Source organism: Rhamphochromis sp. 'chilingali', assembly GCF_963969265.1.
Source record: "Rhamphochromis sp. 'chilingali' genome assembly, chromosome: 21".
Taxonomy (NCBI): Eukaryota; Metazoa; Chordata; class Actinopteri; order Cichliformes; family Cichlidae; genus Rhamphochromis; species Rhamphochromis sp. 'chilingali'.
The window spans coordinates 24369620-24396593 of record NC_137949.1 but is presented as its reverse complement, the minus strand read 5'-3'; the positions used below and the strand labels follow the sequence as shown (position 1 = coordinate 24396593).

At 40.4% G+C, this 26974-nt stretch overlaps 1 protein-coding gene across 6 annotated transcripts in view; it reads right to left on the bottom strand.

The window, feature by feature from the left end:
* Window positions 1–4296: 4296 nt before the first annotated feature.
* cdin1 (CDAN1 interacting nuclease 1) overlaps window positions 4297–26974 on the bottom strand; it is a 50889-nt gene continuing 28211 nt past the window's right edge. For all 6 annotated transcript variants that reach the window (XM_080870005.1, XM_080870007.1, XM_080870009.1 and 3 more), the window contains one exon: window positions 4297–5744. In XM_080870005.1, coding sequence (XP_080726131.1) covers window positions 5576–5744 — 169 coding nt within the window. In that variant the 3' untranslated portion in view covers window positions 4297–5575. The remainder of the gene's footprint in view (window positions 5745–26974) is intronic.

Genomic DNA, 26974 nt, shown 5'->3' with positions numbered 1-26974 from the left:
TGGATTTATTTGAATGCAGCGGGTTATGCAGCAAGTGCCACTGTTTTCACAAATGGGAGCTTAGCTCTAAATGAAATACGTCAATCAGCAAGAAGCCAAGTCAACAGCTTTCTCTTTAAAATACTGTTGCATACCATTTCTATTGCCAAGCTGCTCATTTCAACTAAGAGCATGTTGAGTTGCTCATTTAAAGCTACTGGCCAGACATTGGTTGCATGTGATCTTTGATTTTTGCAGGCAGTGCAGAGCTTTAAAATTTTGTTGTTGTTGTTTTTTTTTAAAGCTCCCGTTCGTGTCTTGTCCCATAAAGCCAATGAGTCATAGGAAACTAAATTATCCTCCCCCACCCTTCAGTGTGGATTTATTTGTCATAGTTGTTCAGTTTCCCTCAAACATACCATCTGTCCTCCATCATGTCAATCAAAAATCCACCGCGTTGCCATTTAAAATCCCCCCAACCATTTTTCTCATGATCTATTGTTGTTTTTAAATAACAGCCTCTGATTAGCGGGTAGAGCTTCCTAAAAATAAAAATGAAGTCTGTTCGCGTCTTCCTCGGCTCAGAGAAGAGAGACCGCTTTTTCCCAGTGCTGTTATTCAAGCCCTCACAACAAAAAAATAAATAAAAAATGTAAAATCTTTTTTGTTGTTGTTGTTTTCTCTTTTCTTTCTTTCTTTCCTTCTTTTTTTTTTTTACATTTCATACTGGCTGTTTGGACTCTTCCTGGATATAATTTTATTTATTTCCATGCTGTGATGTCTGGCTGGCTGAGGGAGGCTGAGAGGATCCTTACTAAAAGCACTATGCTGCCTGCGGCAGAAACAGGCCAGAGCTCTCTTCACATAAATAACACAGGAGCGTGGAGAAAGTCCTTTTGGTGGTCTGCTAGAGGGATAGAACCAGCTCTTCCAGGTTCTCTCCTTTTTTCATTCTCTGTGTCTCAGTGGTCTATCTATGAGCTTGGATGAAGAAGCATAAAACAGCAGGATGTGGAAGAGATTGGTCCAAGATGTACATCTGAGTGGATAGTGGACTTCCAATAGCCTGCAGGCTGAGACCAGACAGAGTGGATGCTGTGAACTGCATCAAACTAATCTGACACATGGGAGTCCCAGATTTAAGAACTGTAACCAGTATTATAATAAGGTGTAACTAAATCACCTTACACATCATTTCTTTTTAATGTTGCAACAGCAAAAAATGATGAATAATATGATCTCAATTTTCCTCTTAAACTTTTTATTAACATGTGCATATATTGTATTCAGGTTTTTAAACTTTTGAGGTTTCCACATTTTATGGTCTTCTCATAATGCATTTAATTACTTTTTTAGTGTGTTGAGAGCATTAAGTGTGTTTTGTTAATTTATTAAAAGAAAAAAAAACATCTTTATTAGGTATTCAGATTCTTCGCTCAGTGCTTGATTAAAGCACCACTGGAAGCAACTGCAGCCACCGTTCTTCGTGGGAAAGATCCTACAAACTTGGAATCTCTTTTCTCCCTTTCTTGACAGAATTGTTTAAAGTCAATTATGTTGGGTTGGGAGTGCTGTTATGCAGCCATTTCCAGGTCTATAAATGCTCCTTTGGGGTTCAGGTGCAGACTTCACACAGTTTTCCCAAAACCACTGCTGTGTTTTTCTCTGTGCTATGCTTTGGGTCATCTTCTTGAAATGAAACCTTTGGTAACCTGAGACCCTGAGCACTCGGGATCGAGCTATATATTTCGGTTTCCCTGTTTCCCTCTATCGTGACTAGTCGCTCATAGCACAATTCCACCACTACTGTGTTTGACTGTAAGATGATATTAATGAGGTTATGCTCAGTGGCCTGTCTCCTCTATGCCATTGAGAACTGAGAACAGAAAGATCAAAATTTTTTTCATGGTCTGGAAGTCGAACTGCCTTTTGGCAAATCTGGGAACACAAAGTGTGCTGGCTTAGCCTCTGAGGGAAATGTTTGTATCCTTTGATCACTGTTTAGAAATGCAAAAAACAAGCAATACCAGTATAAACAAGTGATGGTTTTTGCATAAATTGTTACAAATGCCGACCCTTTTACTTTTCACATGGACCACTAGCCTCTTTGAAAGCAAAACCTGCTCAAATGTGTCTAGTCAATAGCCCCTGGACTACCAGAAAACTTCCTGAACTGCTTGACTTTTACCTACAGATTCTACATATTCATATGCAGAATCTCATCCTGGTGATTATCTTTTAGAAAACTCCCAGTGGGCTGTCATGTGTCTTTTAGTGAAGCATGGATTTCATCATGCCACTCTACCACAAAGCCATAATTGATAAAGTGCTGCACTGAGAGCTGTTCTGCACTAAGCTACTCCCATCTTCAAAAAGCAAATGGGTGGAAAGGTCTGGGGAGACTGTTGGTGGTTACAAACTTCTTCCACCGAGCTCCTGGGCACTTGACATAATCATGTCAAATATTTCTATGGCAAATTGCTCTACACACTTTAGAATGTATCACCCCATTGATAATTCTTTGGATCACTTGGCTCTCACTCTGACACACACAGTCAACTGGGGGACTTTATATAAACAGGTTTGCTTTTCATTTTGGTGAATTAGAGTTCTGTGAGGCGTTAGGTGGATTCCAGTCAGGTTTAGGAGCATCTCAAAGACCCCTCATAGAGGCTGATGTATTACAGTTCCAGTTTACTATGCTAATGGAGTATTTTTGTCTTTTATTTTCACAAATTAACAAATTACTTTGAAAACTTCGTATTACCTTACCTTGGAGTACAGGAAGAAGAGACCCCCCCCCATCCCCTCCCCAAATAAATAAGTAACTAGTAACTATTAATTTTAATTTTAAGAAAATTTGGAAACTTACAACTTACAACTTTTTGAATAATCTATATATTGTCAATGGGTTTTTTTCCAGTGCAAAAAATAAAGAATGTGTAGTTTTGTTTTTGCTGTATGCCACTTGAGGATCAAATTTCTCCAGAACACGGGTGTTACCAGCCCCTGGAAGTGACCTCTCCAAACTGGCCTTATTTGGAGAGCACTCGAGTGCCCCATTGTTGTGACAGGAACAATGACTCTAACAGGGGTGGGAGAGAAAACACAAAATACAGACGTCTGGCTCTTAAAAATCATCAGATGGAAACTAGTTTTTCTATATTTGCACTCACATCATGGAAATCTGGTCACCTGACACTGATGCCGTGGCTCGCCTTTGAAGTCCGTTTTAAAAAAAAGCTTTATTTAGTGCACATTGTGTGCAGAACCTAATTTATAGGAGCTGACCCTGGCTACTCTTTTGTGCAACAACCACCTTGGAAAACAATGGCAGGAAGGCTTGAAACTTGAGAGGAACTGAATCTGCTCTTTTCCATTTTTTTTCTGCTCTTATTGAATGGAGAATTTTCCCTCCCCGAGTAAAATAGCTCTGTTTTTTTTGTCCAACAGGAGCCATAAAGTGATGTCTAAGCATACCATGACCAGGCATTCGCGCCGAGTTTAACTGGACACATGGGGACAGTTGTTTTGTACCACAGTGTGCAGAGAGGCGGGGGGGCACAGAGGAAGCCATGGACGCCTGGCGACCCAGTGGTGACCCAGTGGCCTCCTCATGGAGGGGATCAGGGCCTAGATAGGGAGTCGGCTTAAGGTTAGAGGTTTAAGGGTAACAAATCAAGCATCACTTTAATGGTATTTAACCCCTACATACCATATCTCTCCAACTGTTTGAACAGTGCATAAATGCAGGCCAAACATAGGAACACATATTTTTGTTTCATATGGGGAAGTTGTCTTAAATAACAGAAAATGAGGCGGTCGGATTTGGTGATTAATAGACTGAAGACAAAAGCTTTCCACTAACTTTGCACCTGAGGTCTGTTTTGACTCATTTCTATGCACAAGAACACGTGAAGCCTGCAGTTTGAAAGCACACTATGAACAAAAATAGTTCTTTGTGAGTGTACTTTCTGAGGTGACAGCATGTTCTTCACCCTTTCACTTTCTTTCCTCTTTGTGTGCCATAAAGAAAGGGGCAAGGACAGGGATCCCCTATAGGCAGTGCATATCTGCCTCTAAAGCCATCACTCAACTTTATGTTCACTTCTGGTTCTCCTAGCCCGGCTGTGTTTCTTCCATTAGTATCCACTCATAAAATGTACCACGGTTATAAAGATGTGCAACAGACGACTACTAGACAGTCACTTACCTTTACATGGTAATCAGGTGTTTCTACGTACCTGTCTTTTACCTCACTTGCCTAAACGTGCCTGATATATAAAGTTTATGATTTTGAAATAGTTTACACAACACATTTATTAATATTTACATGTACAAAATAACACATGGAAGTACAGTAGTTTTACTTTAAATTGTTACAGGTTAAATGTGGGACAGAATGCAACAAATGCTGATTCTAATAGTCTTTTTATTTATTTTTTATTACTGTGAAACAAGTAAAAAAGCTCCTGGTTTTGATATTTTACTAAGTAAACACACTGGTCAAGCAAACGTAGGTTCACAAATGCGAGGATAAGCTCTTCACTTATTTTATATCCTTTTAAAGTGAATACTGTTAGGCTACCACATTACTCCCAATTTCAATATGGCTTTGCTTTAGGCAAACTGTCACGGCTATGCTCATTATTTTATGACATTATGCAGTGAAAAATTATTGATATATTCAACGTAAAAAAATAGAAAATTATTCAATTTTGTTCACACCTATTGGAAATTCTATCAATAACTTTAACTCTACAGTAAACATGAAGCCAACAAATGTAAAAAAAAAAAATTCCTTTTTTGTAAATGTATCAAAATTTGCGCTTAATTAGGTTAGTGGAACTTTGAATTTGAATATTAGTTGCGCAGTTAAGAAATAAACACTGACAGCAGCATGAACAGTTCTGTCAAGCATATGTGCTAACAAAAAAAAAAAGATTTTATAATGTGAAAAGGGTCACTGAGGGGCCAACCTTAATCAGAAACTATCCTGTTTATCCCGCTGGAGAGTGACTGAGAGGGCACTGAGTGACGCAGGTGAGAGACAGGCGTCACCCAGCCCCTAGACCGCACCTCTCTTATCTGCCTATGGAACGGAGGAGGAAGGAGTGACAAAGGCCAGGGCCTGAGCGTGATAAGGAAGGCCCTTATGTCCTGCTTCGGCCCTGGCTTGCACCGTAGCCTCCAGTGCAAGAGGCCATCCAAGGGCCAGGTGTTGACCACGACCAGAGCAGCCTCCCAGATCATGTTTTTCATTTACAGGTATGACTATGAGTGACGTCAGATATATAGAGAATGCTGGTGTGCATTTACATGCGGCCGCTTTGGAGCAGTGAATGAGAGGAAGAAAGGGAGAGAGAGAGCGAGAGAGAGAGAGCGAGAGAGAGAGAATGAGGGTCAGGTGAAGTTCAGGGCAGATTTTTTGCCAGTAGTCTCACACTGCAGGAAAGCCAAATTGCTTCCGGATCTAGGTATCCACCCCTGCAAAATTCAGTGTTCGTACCCTTCCCAACTCCTTGTTGTCATCCCTCTTTCCTCCCATTCATTCTTTCATCTGTACTTTGGTTTTATTCTTGCTTCTGATCTTTTCTCATTCTTTGTCTTTATTCTGGCTCTCAGGTGATCGGTCTTGTTGCGTGGCATGGCACAGGGTGACAATGTCTGTAGGGAAGCAGTCTTTGAGTAGGATACCTCTGTCTCTCTGGCAATCCAGCTCTCCAATAAAGCCATACCAGTAGATCACAAGGCCTGGACCAAACCTGCAGTGCACAAAAACAAAACAGACTGTTAGTACATTACCGCTGCTGTTTTCAAGAGTTCTCAGTGTGCAAATACTGAGATAGACTTTCAAATTCATATCTGAAAATGCTATTGACTTTGGATAGGAAATACAGAAAACATCAGGAATAGGTTAGTAAAGAGATAGAAAGATGGGACACTAGTGAGATGGATCTATGAGCGATAAGATGGCTTAGGTATTTTTCCTTTGATCACATCCAGGAAACTTGTGCTGAATCAAACAAAAACACCGCCAGGAAGATAAAGATCTTTCTGACAGGGTGATACACACTCAATCACATTACAATGGCAGTGAAATAACAATAATCTATCTATAACAAAGCACTACACCAAGGCCTCCGGATCCTGACATCAGAAGCCTTTGGTGCATAAGAGAGCATGCAGAGTTCAACACACTGCATATGGTGGTTAAGGTTAGCTAGTCAAACAGTGTCCAGCTGTTTCATTTACCTTCATTTTGAGGGGGAAAGCAATCTGCACTGCGGCAATAAAGATTGACTTTCCAAGCAAATGTGAGCTCAAATTAGGAGTGTTTAGATATAGGATGTTTTTGTTTATTTCCTTGTAGAACCTGTAGCAACTGTATCCCTAAAGATGTGAAAGATGCAGTAACGCTTTAAACAGAGGAACTCGTCACTTGGAATGTGCAACTACATTTTATTATTTCTTTTCAAAAAAGAAATAAAGCAGCTTTCAAGATATTTATTAACCCCCAAAGAGCCACCAGTGGCCCCTCTCTTCTTTGAACCTTAGCTGCCACGCATAAAGACGTGTCACAGTTGAACTCTTGAGTGGAGAGCACTGTAGTTGCTAGATGCTAGAGCAGATTCAGGGGGCTGACAGTACTGCTCTTCATCCTTGGACAGTTAACGCTGTTGTGGGGCCTCTGGAGGCCAAGACAGGAAGCTAGCTAAAGGGCCACAGAGAGCAGTACAAGTTCAGCTTCAAGGTAAAGTTCATAAAATCTTTTGACATTTTGGTTAGACTATAAGAACTATTATAGATGCTGTATTTACAGAAATCTTTAGTTTGCAATTTAAGAATTTACTGTAAACACACAGATTGCATTGTGACCACAGAAACAATAAATTCTCAGCCTTTGTTCTTTTTCCAGCTGTTACATATGTCTTGTTATAATGACTGGTCTCGAGGCAGTGCGCATGCTACATACAGTTCCCGTGTGCAGACAGACGCATGTACATGAAGATATGTGCACCTCCTTCTAAGCGGCCCTCGCAGTAGTGTACATGCTCCTACACCCCATCCCTGCATTCTGCGTTTTACAGCGCGTGATTTACGGTGCTGTATCTGTGAGCAAACAGGCCAAAGCCAACAGCCCCGAAGAAAGCCTGCAGATGCACGCTCTAAGTTCACCACAGTGTCACACACGTAGCTCACCCTCTCAACACTGCACAAAACTCAAACCCTCAAATTCTCGCCATTTCCACGCTCCACTGCTGCACATGGCCGTCAACTCTTAATATGGAAATGTTTTGGAAACAAAACCTAAACATTTACATTAGGTGGCTTCAGAAAAGGGCTTATGTGCTTCTTTTTATTCTGCCGCCGTTCTCTTTGTATTTCCTGTGTTCTGGATGTATGCGTGTGTTTGGGGAGGGTGAGAAGCGTAGAACGGGCAGACTGGTCGGCACACACTGGAAAGAGGCAACCTTCTGAAAAGGTTAAAACTGCACATCAACAGATAAGGCAGCCGTGCACGATTCATCATGTCCCAGGTCTGTCAAGGGAGGCTGAGTACAAATTGAAACAAGCAAAATTATAAACACTGGGGAGCCATGTCACCAAGGCCTTTCCATACCGTAAAGAAAATAAATGGAGTTTGAATCCTTCTCAGGATTAATACAAGTCAATACTACTGGGACCTTGAGGTAAAAATCTTGGACTGGGAATAGTAACAATAACACTGAAGGGGGAAGGGAACGGTCAGGGGGTCAAGACTAAGTCTGATGGTTCCAGCATGATTTTCTTGTGAAAAAGTCTAAAACTAAGTAGAAAGCAAGTAAAAATACACAGCAGGGTGCTTTAGGCACTACTACTGCGCGCATATATATATATATATATATATATATATATATATATATTTCCTCTGAAGTTTGTGTGTTGGAACGCCGGAGGAAGTGAGTGGAAGTTCAGTTTAAATTTGTAGGCAAATTATGGTTTATTATGTGGGCTGGCTCATTTTAAGCTGGCATGTGCTTATTACGCACACCACCTCGAAGTCAGAGTCAACCATCTTCCAATAAACACCTCGCTATGTAACGAGTTGGTGAAATTGTTTGTGAAATGTAGCTAATTTCAGCAAGAGGGCCACTTGACGAGCCTGGGCGTGGATTGCGGGCTGCCAGCCGTGCTTTCGTTAGTGTTAATGAGCTGCTGGTGGTCGCATTTTAAAGCAGGTGCCAAGCAGCTTACTACAACAGCTTAATGAGAGTGAGGCAGTAAGAAATAGAAAAAAAAACATGAATGGAGAAGAGGGAGTGTTATTAGTATCTGCCTGTGCACACACAACATGCCATGAAGCCAGCAATACGGAATATAATAAACACATGCGTAAAAATATACCAACTCTACCCTTCAAATAATTTGCAGACTTATTTCTTGATTTTAGTTCTTGCTTTTCTCATTTTGGGGGGGAAATGAAAGCATGGCTGAAAGCCCGTAATCCATGCATGGGAGGTCAGGTAGTGTAACCTTTTCAAAAATCTCTGAGTTGAACATTTCTGCTCAACACGCAGATCAAGGTTAACTTCCTTTGCTACATTTGGTGGAAAAAAAAGAAGAAGCTTCAAGCACAACTCGGGTTCAATCACTTTTTCCAAAGTACATTACATGACATGACGAATTATCAATAAAATTGAGATGAATTTATGCTCGACTTTAAAATGCCCTCACTTCATTTTACACACCGCACAGGTCCACTTTAAACAAACACCCCAGCAATGATTTAGACAGTGCAAGCCTTCACCTGAGGGTGAAGTCTATGTCTCTGAGGTCTCTCCACAAAGACCTCTTTGTTTTCAGCATCCATACATCAGGTCACAAGGTAGGCAGCTAAAGCACTGCCAAACATTAGTGTTAGTCAGTCTTTTCTCAGTTTTCCCAAATGCCGTAATGGAACCCGCTCAACTTCTTTTAAGACAAAAAGCATTCAGACTGATTGTGAGAGAAGTACAGAGGCATAAAAATGTCTGTGTTGAAGTCTGACGAACTGCGTATGTAGTAAAAGACAGAGAATAAATGTGTAAAAGTAAGACTATTCTTTTGAGATCCCTTTGATAGATGTTCACCTATCAAAGAGTTATAAGAGTTTTCTTTATAAAAACAAAAACAAAAAAAAGGTTAGATACTGGTGTTGTGATGTGTTATTATTTGCGAAAATTTACAGGGACGGCAGTGACCCAGAGCCTGCATGTCAGCAGGTGATACAGTTTTGCATGAATACTGTACCCAGCTTGTGTATTTTAATGACTTTGTAGTGCATTTTGCTGCAATTCAGCCAGACTGATGATGAAGACACCCCTGACAAGTAAAACTGCTGTGCACAAGTAGGATATTTTAAGGCTGGTTCTACCCAGAGGGGCGTCCTCGAACAGGGAGGTAAATAATCCCTTGCTACAAACTATACATCCGACTGTCCATAAATAACAGGAACTGAATGGAAGAGTTAACCTCCCACAGACAAGTTATTAACATGACCATAGCTAAGAATAGAAAACATTGTTTTGGTTTTTTTTTACTTTCTCCACCCCCTACTTTGTCTCATTGAGCGGTGAAAAAAAACTTAATTCAACTTAGGTACTTAAAACACAATTATAAAGCAACCGCAGCACACGATTGTACATTATTATCACCAAAACCTACGCAAGCGTCGTAATTAAGGAGGAACAGAGAAGAATGCGGTTAATCTTTGTCACCAGTGAAGAGCATGTCATATTCATATGCATATGTAGTTTTTAAGCTAGAGGTGTGGAGGTGGAATGTGTAAGTATGAGAGTATGAGAGATGTGGGAGGTCAGGTCGACTCAGTGTGTTGTCAGTTTTATGTTGTAGTAGGAGATAATTTATGCTCACTAATGCAAGATAACAATACCAAAACAGAGACAAGAGGATTCCAGAGCTTTACTTGGTAAACACAGCAACCACTTCTGGAGCAGGATGTAGCCTGTGCCCTTTAAGGGATCACAAAATTAGTTGATGGTCAACCCGATTCAGCTTTAGCAACATTTCAGTCCCGTCCTACAAATGCAAAAGGTGAACTTTGTGCTCATTAACTATAAATGTAAAATAGGGAAAATAATATACTAATATTTTATATTTTCAATTCACCAATAATGCTACTAAAAGATTATATGGACAAATGGTTCAGCAATTTGAGAACAAAGTGTAATACTGCAAAGAATTTGGGAATTTAAAGATTCTGGAGAGATTTGTGCACACAAAAAACTAAGGTTAGAGCTTTTTCTATATGATAAATAGAGAAAACTGCTTATTTTTAAACATATGCATCCATAATTGTAAAATGTTTTTTTTTCTCCCGTTAATTATTTGATCAGTTATCACTTTCTGGCTTCAAATTTCCCACAAGCTCCTATCACTTCAGCTACTTTCTCACAATAACCAAAACCTTATCACCGTACAGATACACAATCTGACATCCGACTGATACCTTGACTAACACATGATTATGTGAATGAGCAAATAAGCATTAACCTTATATTTATTTGCTGGCTCAGTAGTAACTTACAGATATCCAACTTAATTACATTTGGTCCCAGTTAGAAACCATTCGCTCAATATCATGCTTCCAAAACATCCTCCAGCTGAAGGGAGGAGACTTAATCAGTGTTTTGAACTCGTTAAGTCCCTTAACTGAGCATGTCGCCTACCACATTAGCAACACATATCTGAGAAACAAGTGTGCACTGTGTGTGTAATGTGTGCGGGTTCCCTCTCAGATCTACGGTGTCACGGTCCAACACGCTTTGACACACTCTGGTCTGTATTGGATGTGAAGCAAAACTAAACAAGGTGTGGTCTGGCTCTAGATTTGTCTTTCCAGTGTTCAGAATTTGGCCCAAGCAGTGCAGAGTACACTACATACAACAAAGAGGCCTAATGACGACAGCTCTGTGGTGGCACCATAATCATAAAAAAAACCCCCAAAACTTGTCCTTCAGACAAAAGTGTCCTGTGTGTTAGTGTTTTGCAAAAAGGATTGTTTTGAACAGGCTTGTTAACATAAATGCAAGAAAAATAAATGTCCGTCTCGGTCTCTCCGGCTTTTAAAGGGTTAACGTCCAGGAACTAAGAGTACACCTGATCTTTTTTTTTTGTTCGCAGATATCGACTCCTCACACTCCTTAATGACACTGTACATCATGAAAATGGCTTGATCTCTTCAGTTATGACACACTGAGTGGATATTCATTAACAGTTAATGCTGATATTAATGAATTCTTTCATGGTGATGACAGCACATAGTGTCTCTACCATATTGAACTGAAATCTTGAGCGGGTAGTAATTTTGTCTGGGAATCTTGATTTATGTAAATACATTTTAAATGTAGTTATAAGAACAAACAAAATAGCGGCGCTCGGGGATGAATATACTTAATGTTTTAGCAAACATTGAGTATATATAGTTTCAGGTACAAGCTGTCATCTGGAATGCCAGTGAAGCTGATGCCGGCTTATAGCTAGAATAAGTTTGTTTTACCTTTTAACAAAGGGTATACTTATCAGTGAGTGCCAGTATTTTGTTTGTTATCGGTTTTAATCGAGTTCCTATACATGTTTAAGATAATCTAAGTAAAAATATGATTTAAAAAAATAAACATCTGAGGTTTTCCCTTTTTTTTAGATAATGCTCCAAGTTCTAAAAACTAAACATTGACCATAGTGCTAATTTGGAGATCAGTTGAAAGCCCCTCGGGCCTTTGATGAGTCCTCGTGTCTATGAGTTCTGCCTAGAGACAAGAAGCTCCCCATGGTAGTGGGCAAGAAGGCTGGGGGCTGGGAGGCTGTGCAGACAGAGAAAACCACATTGTCAAGGGGATACATGCTCCTTTAACCTGTTATTGTGAACTCCCAGCAGCCCTGGCCGATAATTGCCACCTGTCCCTGGGGAAACAGTCAAAGACAAGCATTGGGACAGGCATTTTTCTTTGACCATTGCTCCTTATGCCACACAGATCTGGACCTAATCCTGCCTTTAACCCCTGTAGCTAATGTGTCTTCAATTTAGGACGATCCCCCACTACAGGCACAGCCCCTAATCAACAACATTTTGTACTGTAACCCTATCCACCCTTGCTAGGGCAACATCAGTCTGAACGAGCGCCGGCACATCTAATGCATCCAGCGGAGGAACAATGTCATGCGTGTGTACTTATGGATATCATGTTTGCATATGAGGTCATGGGATGTGTGCCATGCACTCAGCTGTTTTTTAATCGACATAAGCTGTTGAAATAAAACATTTAATATCCACATGCAACTGTACTTAAAACCACAGAAACACAAACAAGTTGCATGAAATATATAATATGTAAGCCACAAGTATATTTTTTAAATGAGACTTTGTAAATTCGTATGGCTGCTCCTCATTGTTCTTCCATTCTGAAAAAGCCATGCTATCCATTGGCCCAAGGTCTCCATCAGGTTCAAGAATAAGTACTTCATTGTAAGTTCTGTTACCAGTTCAGTGAATCAAAAGTCATGGAAAGGCAGGTGCGAATGTTTGTTGTGTAGGCCTCTTGGCCTCTGCGTCCATGAGTACAACCCTGCCCCAAAATTAGAGTGTGGTCTCTAATGTCTCCCTGTGAGAGAAAGAGGCCTGGCTTTCGTCCAAGTCAGCACCTTTGGAAGTGCAGTGGTGTTACCACCACTAAATCAACATGTCAGCGCCCAGCCCAGTGAACTTCTTCACCCAAACTCCACTGCTTACAGCGACCCCACACACTAATGAATTGGTGTGAATGCCTATCTGTCTGCTAAAATGAAATGGGGGAAAGGAGATATGAGGAGTACAAGGGTGGGAAAAAAGTAGATTTGTCTTTCAGGTGTTACAAAAAATATTTGCAGTTAGGAAAAATGATTATCACTGTCCTGTTACTCAATCAGAAAACTACTGTAGCAAACCAGCCAGCGCCGGGTTACCGTAGCCTCCGCATCAACCTTGGCTTCTGTGTCCAAAATGGAACTGTCCCACTTTAGGGGGGGCAAGTGTGGAGAGGGATGCAGGCGAAGGGCCACAGAAATCTGTGTGCTTACTCGGCAGTCTGTTTACATTCCTGAGGGTAATTTTAGCCCCTGGGGGGAGTAAAGCAGGGGGGGCCGACATGTTGTTGGGGCTTGTCAGTGTTCCACGGGCCAGCCGGCACAGTGGCGGCACCTGGACATCTGGGTGGTAAATATACATATACACACAGATATACCTCCTGCAGAAAAACCACTGGATACCTGCTTGCATCACTTATCAAGGTTAAGGTTATTATTAGGGAATTCTAAAGGTGAAGTTGCATTTTCCACACAATATCAATAGCTGCTTTGTAAAATGATTAAACAGAGCTACGCGATATCAACGAGGCCTTCTGAAAACCACAGGACTAGCCAACAGGCCCAACACAGCAGAGTGCCATTAGTTTTGGACAACACAGGATATCCCCAGTGTTTGTACTGACAATCTGGGGTGCAAATCTAATTTCACTGTAGTTTTAAAAAATTTGCTAAGCAAACAAAACAATAATCCTAGCTCAAGAATAGCTTAGGGCTTCTGTGTGCCTGTCGGGATTTGTCTTTTTATTACTCCCAGCCCACAGTGTCCCTTCAAAGTGAAAGAAAGCAAAAAGTCCATGTGTTTGCTGTGTTTGTGTGTGAATGCAATTGTAAGAGTAGGACAGGGAGATACAGAGAAGGAGGGAGGGAAAGAGAGACTCTGAGCTTATCGAAACTAATTAGGCAAGGGATCAGGATGGAAGTTAAATACTGGGCTACATGTAATGAAAGAAGCAGAGTGGGGGACATCTAGGGGTCAAGCCCACACCAAACAGTGGTCCTCAGGCAATCTGGTATTGATTTTCACTCGTTTGGGGATGAATGTGGATGGGAGGGAGGGAGACGAGGAGAGGCAGTAGGGCAGTCTAAGGGTCTCGTGAGTTGTCAACTTGACAGTTTAACCCCTTTTGGAGAAGAACAAACAAACAGAGGGATCTCTTGGGCTGACAGTGTTGATCTGTCATAGCGATGACACTGCAAAGCCCCACAGAATGGCCACACAGGAGAGGCGAGTGAGGAGGAAAAAAGGAGGGAGGGTGAGCTGATACAGATATGCACAGGCACATTCCTTAAGACTCAGAAGATAGGACTATGCTCCGCTCACCTTAAAATAAAAATTCAGGAGGACAAAAAAAGGACCATTCAACTGAGTCTTTAGTCTGGGTTTAATTTAATGTTATGAAAATCAAAAATAAATACAGTAACTTATCAACTAAATACTTCTGTGTATGGTTTTTCTTATAAACCTGTTTATGTTATGATGGCAGACATTAGATCAGACCAAAGTGGAACTTCAGGACCTATTTTGATCATTTTCCATGTCAAAAAGTATGGGTATCCCTGATATAGCAGTACTGGTAATGGTCCACAATCACACAGACACTCAGATGTCAGTGCTCGTCTCTTGTCAGTCTGTGAAGGCCATCACCCTCAAGCACCTTCCTTCTCATGTCCTTAAACACTCGAAGACCCTTCCACTCTTTCCCTCAGACTACCTCATCGTTTTGTCACATTGCCAAAGGGGACTCCATTACCCTAGCTAACTCTCACTTATACTTAACACACACACACACACACACACACACACACACACACACACACACACACACACACACACACACACACACACACACGATAGTCACAACTAATGCTGCCCACATCAAATTAGAGAGGCCCCTATTGTCCCTATTACGGCCCGGCAATGCTCCATCATCACGGATGCTACGGGGTCCCTCACTTGTCAGAAGTTGTCAGACAGATAGGGAGACTGGATACACACAGCTGACAGGTAATCTTAATGTCTTCAATTAGCCCAATTAGGCCTGTCATAAACAATTCGATAAGTGTTCAACCAACGCAAACAGATAAACGCACGCACAAGCGCACCAAAGTACACACGCTCACACACCAAGGTCTGCAGGGTATTAATGAGAAGGGTAATGGGTATATCAGTGGACGGTTGACTTGTCTTTTGTTTCAAAGAGGGGTGTGTCCCCATCCTTTGCTCTCAGCTGTGCACTGCTGGCTGCTACCTGGTCAGTTCAAATTGTACCATCTCCTTTCATTAGCACATCGCCGACTGAGAATCTGAAAGGCCGTGACAAAATTCATTTGAGACGAGTGGGAGCAGATTGCCTGAAGCAGGTGCTATAAGGGAGATAAAACAAAAGCAGCACCTTTGTGAGGCTCGGTGTGCACATGGCTGCGTGTGTTTTCCATCTGTGTGTGTATGTGAGAGAATTTTCCCTGGTCTTCAAATTCTGTTCTTTTCCTTGCTGCGGTAAATGGGTAATGACACAAAAGTGCTTTTGACAAAAAAGGAAAGGTACCAGAGAGGAATCGGCCCAGCACACTCGGAGCATTTACAAGGCTGTGGTGAAATCTAAATATTATTTGAAGCGTGACTAAACAGGCCAACACCTTTCTGTGCAGAGGATGTGTGCTAGCTAACGCTGTTTGATTTGGTCTTTCCTTTATAATATCTTATCGCCGAGCAAAGGTGGCACCCACACTGCATCCTCGCCTTTTGTCCTCTATACGTTTCTTTATCTATTTGCATTCTCTATCAATACAAGTTTCTGCAGGGACGTGGAACATGTTGAAGGGGCTGTGAAGCACAAGCTTATGTTTAAAACGGAGATTCCACAGTTTGCAAACACGAGCGTTGTGCAAAGTTAGCATCAATATTTGAACAAGAACTTCACATCAACACTGCCTTGATCTTATGTGCAGAGGCCTTGAAATGCCCCCCGTCAAGCAAAACTCTGACATTTTCAATGCAGCACTGGTCTCGGGGCATTTTTTTCTTTAAATTTAAGGCAAGAAAAGAAATGAAGAAAATACAAATGTAACAAAGTTAAAACAACGCAGTGATCTGAATGGTGAAATCCCAAGGCACATTTTCATTCAAGGAGTCAAACTGGGACATGAAGACAAACCAACTGCTATCAGCAAGATCTGTGATGGACCTTTAACTCTACTTCTGATCCTTAACTCAAGTGACGGCTGGAAAACCATCCAAGGAAAAAAAAAAAAAGGCAGAAAGAAAGAGAGAAAGAGAGAAAAGCCTTCACCGGGAAGTTGTAATAGGAAATTGCTCTTGGCAACTATTTGTTCAAGCACCAGATTTTTTTCGTCTTTATGCCAACCCAGTGAGCCCCCATTGGAAAACAGGGCAGGTCCCCCTAATGAGTAATCTATTTCAAAGCAGTCGTGTCTGGGCATGACAGTTTACTGAGAGGCTTGAAGAACTGGTAATTACCAGTGTTACGGGGCAATTAATGCATATTACACTGCGGCACTCATGGCGGTGACTGTCAGCTCCCCAATAAAAATGAGCACTCTTCAGCTAAAGGGTGACATTAATTGGGCCCTTAATGACTATGCAGAGGAACCAAGCCAAATAGGAACAAAACAGGGGACTCGCTCTGACACTAGCAGAGGGCTGGAAATTGGACTAAAAATGAGATTAATTGCTGTTTAGAAGGAAAAAAAAAGGGGGGGGGAATGTGGTGAGGGGAATGGGGAGAAAGAGGTTGGGAATTATAGGGTGCAAAGAGCAAGAACCGTTCATACAGATGACAATTCAATTAATTATTTTATATTGTATTTTCTATACCTTAAGAAGTGCAGACAGGCCTCAGGCCCATTTCAAGGGTTTTGTCTTGATATGGTGCTTATTGCATAAAGAGCTACATAAAAAAAACCTAAAAGGCAGCTTCAGATTCCATATGCTCTCGATTTAATGAACATTATCTAAAAATTTCATTCAACCATGTGCACATAACACAAAGGGGGAGTAAACATAGCAGTCAGGATGTAAATGGGGGAAAAAATAAAAAAACTCTTAAGAAGTAAATATTAAGCATTTCTGGGTTACACACTTTCCTATGAAATATAAGACTTTTAGTATGTCCTTTCACTTAAAAACAGTCTTAAAACCTTCAGCAGAGCTTTCATGAAAAATAAATCAAGTAAATCTACCAAATTGCAGGCCTTCCACCCACAGAAATGTTGGTTAAAAAGAGATCAAGGATATGGGGAAGACACGAAGTAATTCTGATTAATGTTGCTAAAGCTAGGCACGTACTGAGCACCACCTGAATATGCAAGCCCCAAATCATGAAAATATCAGCATGCAAAACATGCCGTCATTTGCATACATTTTGGATTTTGGATTTCCGTGCTATTTAAATATGCAGTTAGAAATAGTCCAGCACTGCCTCTTGCGCTGTCACGCTGCACACTCACACTGTCATTGGTCCTGATAGAACTCCTTGCTTCAAAGGGAGCTTTGCAATGGAGAAGAGAATGAGCAAATATTTGAATTGCAAAAACACATCATCTTCCAAGGGGAGAAAATTCAAGACAACTTTTTAGAGTTAAAGACACCCCCAACCCCCAGCAAGCTAACCCTCTGCATACGGCACAAAAAAAGTCAACATATTCATAGTGTAAGCACACTCCTCACTAATTTACCATATCCAAATTTGCGTAATGGGATATGACATATTTTAGAGGGGATTGCGGGGAAAAAAAAAAACTTTAATTTGAGGAGAGAACCATAAAATGTTTAAGCTGCTCCTGTATTTAACCGAAATCCACCATATAAATCCAGGTTCTCAGACAACCTGACATGGGTTTGATTACAGACTGAAGTGTAATTAGCCACTTCAGTTATCCCGTAGAAGGTTGGAGTGAGCAGCACCACCATCCTTGCTAGATATTTTAGCATAACTAAAGAGACCTTTACATTCTACGGGAGTACCTTTCCTCTCAGGATTCAGCACAGCCAGTTTATAGCCATTTACACGCAAGCACTCCAGGAGAATCTCAGTCGCCTTCCAACTTTTGCAAAAGTTAGAGAGAAAGTGCAATAAATAATCTTCGTGACCAATCAATAATATGACTCAGAGCATATTTGAAAGTATGAGTTCCTCACTTGGTTGCCAGAATAAATAGAACATTTAAGCCAAAAGTTACAAGTCTAGAAATGAAGGCCATGAACAACATTAACGGTACTAAATACCCATCACCAGACATCTAAAAAAACACCCCTGCACAGGGGAAAACACTCATCTCCTCTGTTTATGATTGCAAATGTATATACCACAGGCTGAGAACTACCTTGAATTTTAAATGAGGGAAAATTTAATAGTTTTACACACATACTAAGAAAACAGAATACAAGGGGAATTTCTGTAAGTATGCCTCTATAAGTAAGGCTATCAGATTGCTGCTGGAGAAAAAAATGTGTCTACTTTTTTTTTGTAATGTCTGCTTTAAACATAAGACGAATGATTGTGGATTCAGATTTCATACGATAATAAGAGGTTTGAATTAGATTTACAATATTAGCTATGTTTTAAATAGCAGTTTGAACCAGTAGTCACTGTTGCAAAATGCTACATTTTTGTGATCTCTTAACACGCACTTAGCTTTAGCCACCCAAGTCCAACCCTCCTGTGGCCTCTACCTCTTGTGAGCTACAAACCTATGCGTAGACAACTTGGAGACAAGTTTGAACAGAAATCAAACCTGAATGACGGATAGCTTTACTACACAATGACCTCTGTCACTAAGTTCTTGCCCTAAATCAATGCCGGCGATAAGAGCCCTGCGCCAGTGCTCACCTTGGTATGTTCAGCAGCAGGCCTTATCTATGGCAGGAGGAAGTATGAGTAATAACTAAAGACAAGCTACGACAAAACCACTAACCCCACCTTGTCAAACATAATTTACAATGTATATCCCTTTACCTCCTCACCCCCCACCCCCTACCTCCCACTGCTGTTAAAGAGTAATTATGGGAACCAAAGAGATTTGGGACTGAGTTTGGATGATTAGCCCATTATAGTATGCTGGGAGAGGTTTGAGTACAAGTCAGAGCAGGGCTCATATTTTCACAAGAAAAGTGAAAAGGTCAGGCTGCTGTAACTTTTGCTGTTCTGTTGTACACTCATGGTTTCATTCACAAAAATATGAATAACACTCTTATATGTCAGCAGTGCCAGATCCATGGAAAGTGGCCAAACTCTGGTGATGTACACAGTGAGAGGCTAAAGGTTAAAGTTGAAAGAAAGGCTGACAAGAAGTCGACTTTATGAAGATTATAGCACTACAAACTCTGAGACCTTTCAATAGTTTTTCATTTGACTGTGTCTGATGAAGTATGTGTGTGAGACAGAGAAAGACACATAGAGCCAGGCAGGAGAGCGAGCATGCTTCCAGGCAGTTGCATCAAAATGGAGCCAGAGACCAAATATGACATCAAACATTGCAATTAACTGACCCCTTTCTCTTAGAGTCACAGTTTGAAAAGCCGTGCCTTTAAAACCCTGATTAAAATATGTTTGCGCTCTCATTCAAAATGACATTTGACAAGGTTAGTAATATTTCAACTAACTGTAAAAACATTCTTGCAGACGTAATCCTTTTTTCCATCACTTTGCAGAGGCGCAGGTAACCTCCGAGTGAGTTTCCCATGAACTCAGTGCTAAAATTTGAAAACAAAACGGCTGGGGGAAGGAAAAAAAAAGTTCAAAAGTTTCACTCGAGTGTGTTTTGTTTCACCCGGGCAGCTGAAGCTAAATGTTTTCTGATCATTATTCAGAGCATTTATCCCCTTTCTAATTCAAACCACAATGAGAATTTAAAACGCAGCCAGGGTTTTTTCACTTTATTCCCTCCGACCACGAACTCCATCCTTAGCAGGGACCCAAGGGGGTGAAGACTGTCAGCATGTCTGAGAATAGAGTTCCTCAAACCGTTAAACCCCCTCATCACCAAATTAGGAGGTGTATTCTGGAGCTTAATGGTATGTCCAATGGAAAGTTGAATAAAAAGTTATGCAAGATGTAATTTAACGGTGCATGACAGTATATATTTAAATATAAACTGTATATGAAATATTTTTTACATGGGTTTAGGAGTACCAACTTTGGTTTGGAATCAACTTTGAGTCCAAGTTTTAAAAAAAGGAACGCAGTCAGAAAACTTAAGTAAACAAAAAGAAAACAGCGTCTGAGACAGTCATTGGTTCTGACAAAACAAGTGGGAGATAAGCAATGAAAAAAATGGGAAGAGATCAGAAATGGTCAAGCCAAAACTCTGTCTGAAGTTAACAGTTTTCAAATCCATTCCAATCGCAGGAGAAGAGAATGTGAAGTGTCGGGCTGGACAGTGAGCCAGCAGAGGCTTTGCTGCAGCTGCGCTCAAATGGAAGTGGCACTTTCTATCATAGGCCTTTCACCAGACAGCTCTATTCTGCCCGTTCACTTTTAACCTCACAGACACATAACAAAAAGATACGAGTGGTCATTTAAGACGTGCGCACTCGTCATTGAAGAGACAGATTCGGGGTTTAACATTGGGATAGACTCATGGTGCGAATGTGCCAACTGATAGAGATATCACTCAAAATGAGAAATAGATTTCTTTGACATCTCTATGGCGGCCATTCAAAGGGGGTGGGGTCAAAGCCTCAAACTCTGTTAAGAGTTTAGATTTCACTTGTTCAGAAATATATGCCCCTGTTAACTTGCATCAGTCTAGAGGAAAAGGATTGCGTGCCATCTGTTTCGGCTTATGGTGAAAAATCACATCAACAAATGTTACAGGATTTTTTGTTCCAAAATCACATATAGACCTCCTCAACGAAGTTTATTTCAAAACAGTCATAAAAAAACAAACACAGAACAGAAATACTGATACCATCAAAGATGTGGTGAAAAATATATAAGCAGAAATTTTCTTGTGTTCATTTTATTCTACACAGTTTTCATAAGAGCCAGCAGCCAGACGCATTTTTTTCTTCCAATCGTTTATAGACCTGACAGAGTTTGTGCAGACAAATCTGCTGACCTGATAGATCCTGTACATTAACCCCAAGAATTGATGAGCGAAAGCAGAAGGTCAGCACTTGGACACAGGCTCCTCATGTGTCTTTGATTACACACTCCCACTAAAGGATAGGCAGGCAGAGATGTTTAAGCTATCAGGCAATCAGACCGCCGAGAGACGTGAAACTCAAACCAGAGACAGGAGAAGGAAAGGGCTGCCTGGGAACAAAGATGGGGGAAGAGGGTTCTGACGAAGCTCTTTAACAAATGCCAGGCCAGTGAGGGGAAAAACTCAAATGTGCTTATATCTCTTTCAGTGTTTCTGGCAACAATGCAAAGAAGTGAATTAATACTGAAATATAAAACATTGTTCTCAAAAATAAATATCTCTTCATATGGTATTTAAACTAAATTACTTTTGGTACATCAGTCACAATGACTGCTACTGGATACAATCGGATATAGGATTTAAATATGAGAACAAGCAATTCAAATGTACTTTTGAATAGAAATTAGGTCATATGACAAATGATAAAAAATAGAAATCTCTTCTTAACTGCAGTTGAGAATGCTTAGAGTACATTTAAAATAGCATGGCTGCTTTTGAAGTCATTTGGAGGCCAACTGGTGTTTTTTTTTTTAAATATAATTTATTTTATTCTTTAAAATCCTTTCTGTTACTTGCTGCATTATCAGAGAAGAGTTTGTGAGATATAACGAAAACAGGAAGAACTTTGCCTCCTGGTTTACAATATCAAAAGCTTTTTATAGGTATAAATCACCAAGAGCCTTTTGTCAGGATCTTTTTAACTTTCATACACACACAGATGAATGTGAGCCAGGAAAGCACTTAAAACTGCAGTACACACATGCACATGTATTGCAAGTGTACGGTTTTGTGTGTGTGTGTGTGTGTGTGTGTGTGTGTGTGTGTGTGTGTGTGTGTGTGTGTGTGTGTGTGTGTGTGTGTGTGTGTGTGTGTGTGTGTGTGTGTGTGTGTGTGTGTGTTTCTTCACTGTATATGATCAGAATTCTGCTGGTAATATTAGTTACAGAAATCCAATCATTACTTGTTTGATTAAGCGAGAAAAAAAGATACAAAGCTAAAAGCGTGGAAGCTAAATAAGAGGCTGAAGTCAGTGTGGAGGGGAAAAGGAAACAAGAATGAGCGGGAAAAAACAACAACAATAAAAAACAAGGTTATGTGAGGGACAGTGTGTCTATAAAAAGAAGCCTACTGTCTAGGTTATCTATAAGGAACCACTTATCACAAGCGACCAGCTTCACACAGTGACTGATGGGCCTCTACAGACCACGAGTACCAGCACATTATCTGGTACACACAGTGCTGCTCTTTAAACACAAAAGGCAGAAATATGAAGCATTGTTTCCTTGGTTGTCATTTGTTAAAAAAATAATTCTTTTATTTTTGGACTGGAATAAAAAAAAAGTGTTTACCGTTTCCGTGCCAGCAAATACACAAAGACAATGCTGACCAACATAAATTAATGCTAAATTAGCCTAATTGAACCATTAATTTCTCGCCATGACCGATTTATAGCAGAACTCGCAGGTCTTTAAATGAAAAAACTAGATCAATATAACAGATACTACTCACACGTACTCGCATTATCTCTAGAACTTATCTAGATAGAAGTGAAGATATTTAGCACCTGTGAGTGTGCAGGCCTTTGTGTGATGCATATAAAGCATCATGTAGTGTGTGACAAATCTATTTGTCCCGCTGTCAAGAAAATATTACTGCAGGTTTAACATCACATTGAGGGTAATGTAGATTTGAATGTCCTTTAGAGGTCAGACAGCCATTAAAATTCTCCTGTTAGACTGACTTTTACAAAAAGCCTTTCGATTCCTTGCCCACTAGTCTCTCTGTGCTTTTGACAAATGCTGCTGGCTTCTTCCTGGATTGAAACCCAGAAGGTCAATGTAGAGGAAAAAAGAAGGAGAAGAAGGCGGCGAGACTGAGAAAATGAGGGGGGGAGGAGTGAGTCTTTTTAAGTGTGATGACATACATCGTGAAAGCTGACAAAAAAAATGTACGTTCATCTTCAAAAAGTTCCATACCAAAACAGGAATTCATGGAGCAGACATGCTTGCACCTCATTTTACTTCAGGCTTTCCTCTCCATCTCACAGTGTCACAGGCAAGCAGCAAGACAGGAGGAGGGGTATATATCGCTGGGGTGCCGCTTTCTGTCCTGCTCTTCGTTTATACACACAGCGCGATGTCAAAGCTGCTCTCACATTCAATGGTAAATGACAAATTTGGATAATGCACACATACAACCCTACCAACATAAATAGGAGACATGGGGCTTAACCAGAGCTAAATCCTGAGGCTGCCAGAGACCTGAGAGTGCGGATTACACCCCAGACGTCTTAAACAATGCACCCAAATGTGCATCCTTAAAAGTATGAAATCCTTGAAGCATCACGGCCGACTTGTCATTTACCATTAATATTCCAAGTAGCTTGCTCTGTGAGGGCTAGCATTGCACTTCTGTGGGCTGACGTTCCCCAAAACAAACACTTGCGAAGCCCTAAAGGAACCACCACTGTGGATGGCTATTTTTCTTGCTGTGGAATATTCTACGTGAGGATGTCATAACAAAGGAAACAATAAAAGAGGCCACGTTCCTGCACTGCATGGGGCATCCATAACTATAAATAGCAGGAAGGCTATGCGGAGACAGTTATGCTTTATCAGAAACCCCCCCCCCCCACAAAACAACTAGAATTTTCTATTGATATTAAGTGCCCAAAACTACACAACAGAAGAAAAACTGTAAGCCAGAAAAAAAAAGCTCTTTCTTAAACATCACAAGAGAATAGATTAATTGAGAAACTAAAAGACTGCTGGCTGGTGCTATAATGAATCTATTCAAATATTGTTTCTGTCACTTTAGTGACTATCAGCTAATCATTAAAGGCTAATATTGCCATGGATACTTTTTTATTTATTTATTTTTCACCCCCTTTCTTTGTCTTGCACATTTATGACAAGAACCTGAGGTAAGGTATGGCAGGGCACAGGTCTTGGAGGTGTCACACTGTCACCCCAGAAGCGCCAGTACCTGTCCTCAGGGATGGCCTTGTAATGTCCAGCCTCATTGAATCAGTGGCAGCCACGGCCTTTGGGCTCCCTCGCTCAGGTGACATCCCCTATCTGCTCTTCCTTTGTGATGTCCTAGATGCTGAGGCCTTTAATACTCTTATGCCACTGCATTAACTGGGACTATACGAGAAAACATGTGCAGAAGCACACAAGGTCAAAACATTATTTCTAAATATGAGCAGCTTCAGTCATATATAAACAGTTATTTAAGTGAACACAAACTACATTTATGGATCCAAATATCTAGAAGAAGGCCTTACATATTTTAAAGCTAACACCCACTGTAACATTACACTCCACTCCACTAATTAGGCATTCCTGTTATCAAGGCTTTAGAAAGTTCAACAAAAATGATGGACATGTCCATTAAAAATGGATGGCAATGTTCAATATCATGAATCGAGAAATTAATTTGATGTCGCAAATGGATTGACATTCTGAGACTAACAGGCTTAATGCGCAATTTCATCTGTAAAACCTACAGCATGCAGCCCTTGATATAACTAGAAAAAGTTCACAAAGAACTGGAGATTTCTAATTGTGGTCGTGTCAACTAATATAAAACATCACAAAAATCTTAGGTATGTCTATTTATGAGGTAATGTGTCAGCAAGCAGATTATTGATGTTATAGGAACGGTCTGGTGAGACTTTGGAATTATGACTTTCTCATTAGTTTTACTATTTCCTCCATCACAAAAGTGTAACAAAGGACGCACATAAGCAGATAAGAATGGAGATCAATGAGTGCTTTTGGTGCATGAGAATTTTATGCTACTAATTATGTGGGGACATAAATTATCAGCATTACAACAAGGCCTTCAAAATTACTGAAACAAAGGAGCCAGATGAAACATAATGCGTGTGTGTGCATTCAAGTCTCACTAAATTTGCAAGTGGTCAAGCCAGATGATGTATAATAGCAAACCCAAAAGTCTTAACCCCCATTTCATATGAGGGAGAAATGAGGCATACTGTCCCATTATTTTGCTATAAATCATTTTTTGTGGACGTCTGACAGCTTTTTATCAGATCTAACCTTTTCAAGCCTCCATTAAGAGTGCTAACATTTTCAACTCTGACACATTTGCAGTTTACGAATCGCACAGCTGATTTACTTTGGGAGGAGGGGAGCTGGCGTCCACGCTCATTGTCACACAGGCTTTTCATTGTGTTCGGCTGGGTGGAATAGGGAAAGGGAACGAAGGGAAAGAGCTGAAAAGTGATGAATGAGCTCTGAATTACACTCGTTTATACCCACATTTACATGTTTAATCTACTAAAACACGATAAAAAAGTTATTTTCTTGGTTGCTGCATTTTCTGATTTACCTGATTGATTATTTTTGGTACACAAATGCTGCAATAAAGGCAATTAGCTACCTCAATGAACCTAAAAAGTCTGGCGGGTTAACAATAAGCATGCAATAAGGTTTCTGAGCCTGGATATATTGTAGTTTTGACAGTTTTCTGCTCTCCTGATAATAAGGACCAGTCATTAAACTTTAGCTCCATCAAGTATAAAAACTTATTTAGTTTTTTTTGTCCTTCATTCTAAAAAAGTAGCCTTTACAAGTGGTTTAATAAGCAACTATAATCTTTTTTTTTTTTTAATTATCCAATTATGTCAACTATTATTCAGTCAAATGGTAAAAACCCAAATCTCTATTGCTACATAACTTAGGCAAATGTTTCAACAATATTTGAGTGCAAAAATAATCAAGAAGTCAGCAAATAATAATTATCTCCATGGTCTCTGGATTAAAGTATGAGATCACCTAGACAGACAAATGCATGAGCAGAATTTGAATTGCTGCTTGCAGAGTTATGGAAGGAACTTTGCCAAGCGTAATTGATATAAGTACACCATAATCAACTAGGGGCAGTTAAGGTGCTACCACATAAGAGTCCATATTTCATTACATGCTGTGTTTAACCTTATCCACTTCTCCTAAAACACACAAGAGGCTCATTATGTGTTTAATATTCACCAGCAGGTGAATAATTTTTATGCAACTCTGATAGTTGGGCGAGATGGATCACTCAATTATCTGAACATCCGTCAGAGCAGAGGGCTCACTGGCTCTGGAACGCCACCAGCTAAGATTGATGGCTGGAAGACACCAATAGCTGCTGTTTCACCATCTCATCCAGGCACTGGGCCTGAACACGCTGTCTGATTCTGCAGAAGACTGTCTTTTTCTCTCCATTTTTTTCTGTCCTCTCCCTTTTTTTCTTGGGAGCATTGTAGGTGAAGCGTCATTACCCCTCACTCCACTGAAGAGGGGTTCATTATGGGGTTACTGTGTTGGCAAGACTATTGTTTGGATGATAAATGCAGTTGGTGAGGGCTTTGGAGGGAAAATTAGTTATGTTTTTTCTATCCGTCTACAAAAACACATCCTTACTCTGTAATGCTTGAGGGCAAGTGAAGAACAATTAACACAGTTCTGGGTAACCCAGCTCAGTTAAAGCAAAGAAGGAATTCATGAAAAATAAGCAAATCACTGGAAATGTCAATCAGAGGCAATGAAGTAATTACAAACACTGGTGTGCCCTTCTTAGGGTGGTCAAAAAGGAAACTGAACAGTTTAGATTTTGAAATCGGACTGAGCAATGAAGGAATGGACAAATATTTCAAACATCAACCTGTTGGTTGATGTTTGAAACTGAGACCAACTAACGAGAGATGAAGTGAAAAGTGAAGTAGACACTATCTAGCCCAAAGCGAATGAGTTCTTAAACCAAAAACACGAGACATTATATCATGTATATGGAGTAGGGACTTACAGATAAAGATTTAAACAGCCCACACCTATGGCTAAATTCAACCTTCTTTTGGATCTCAACAAAACACCTAATTCTGTACATGCTGCAGTACTAACACACGGTCAACATCACACATCCAGACCGACTAACA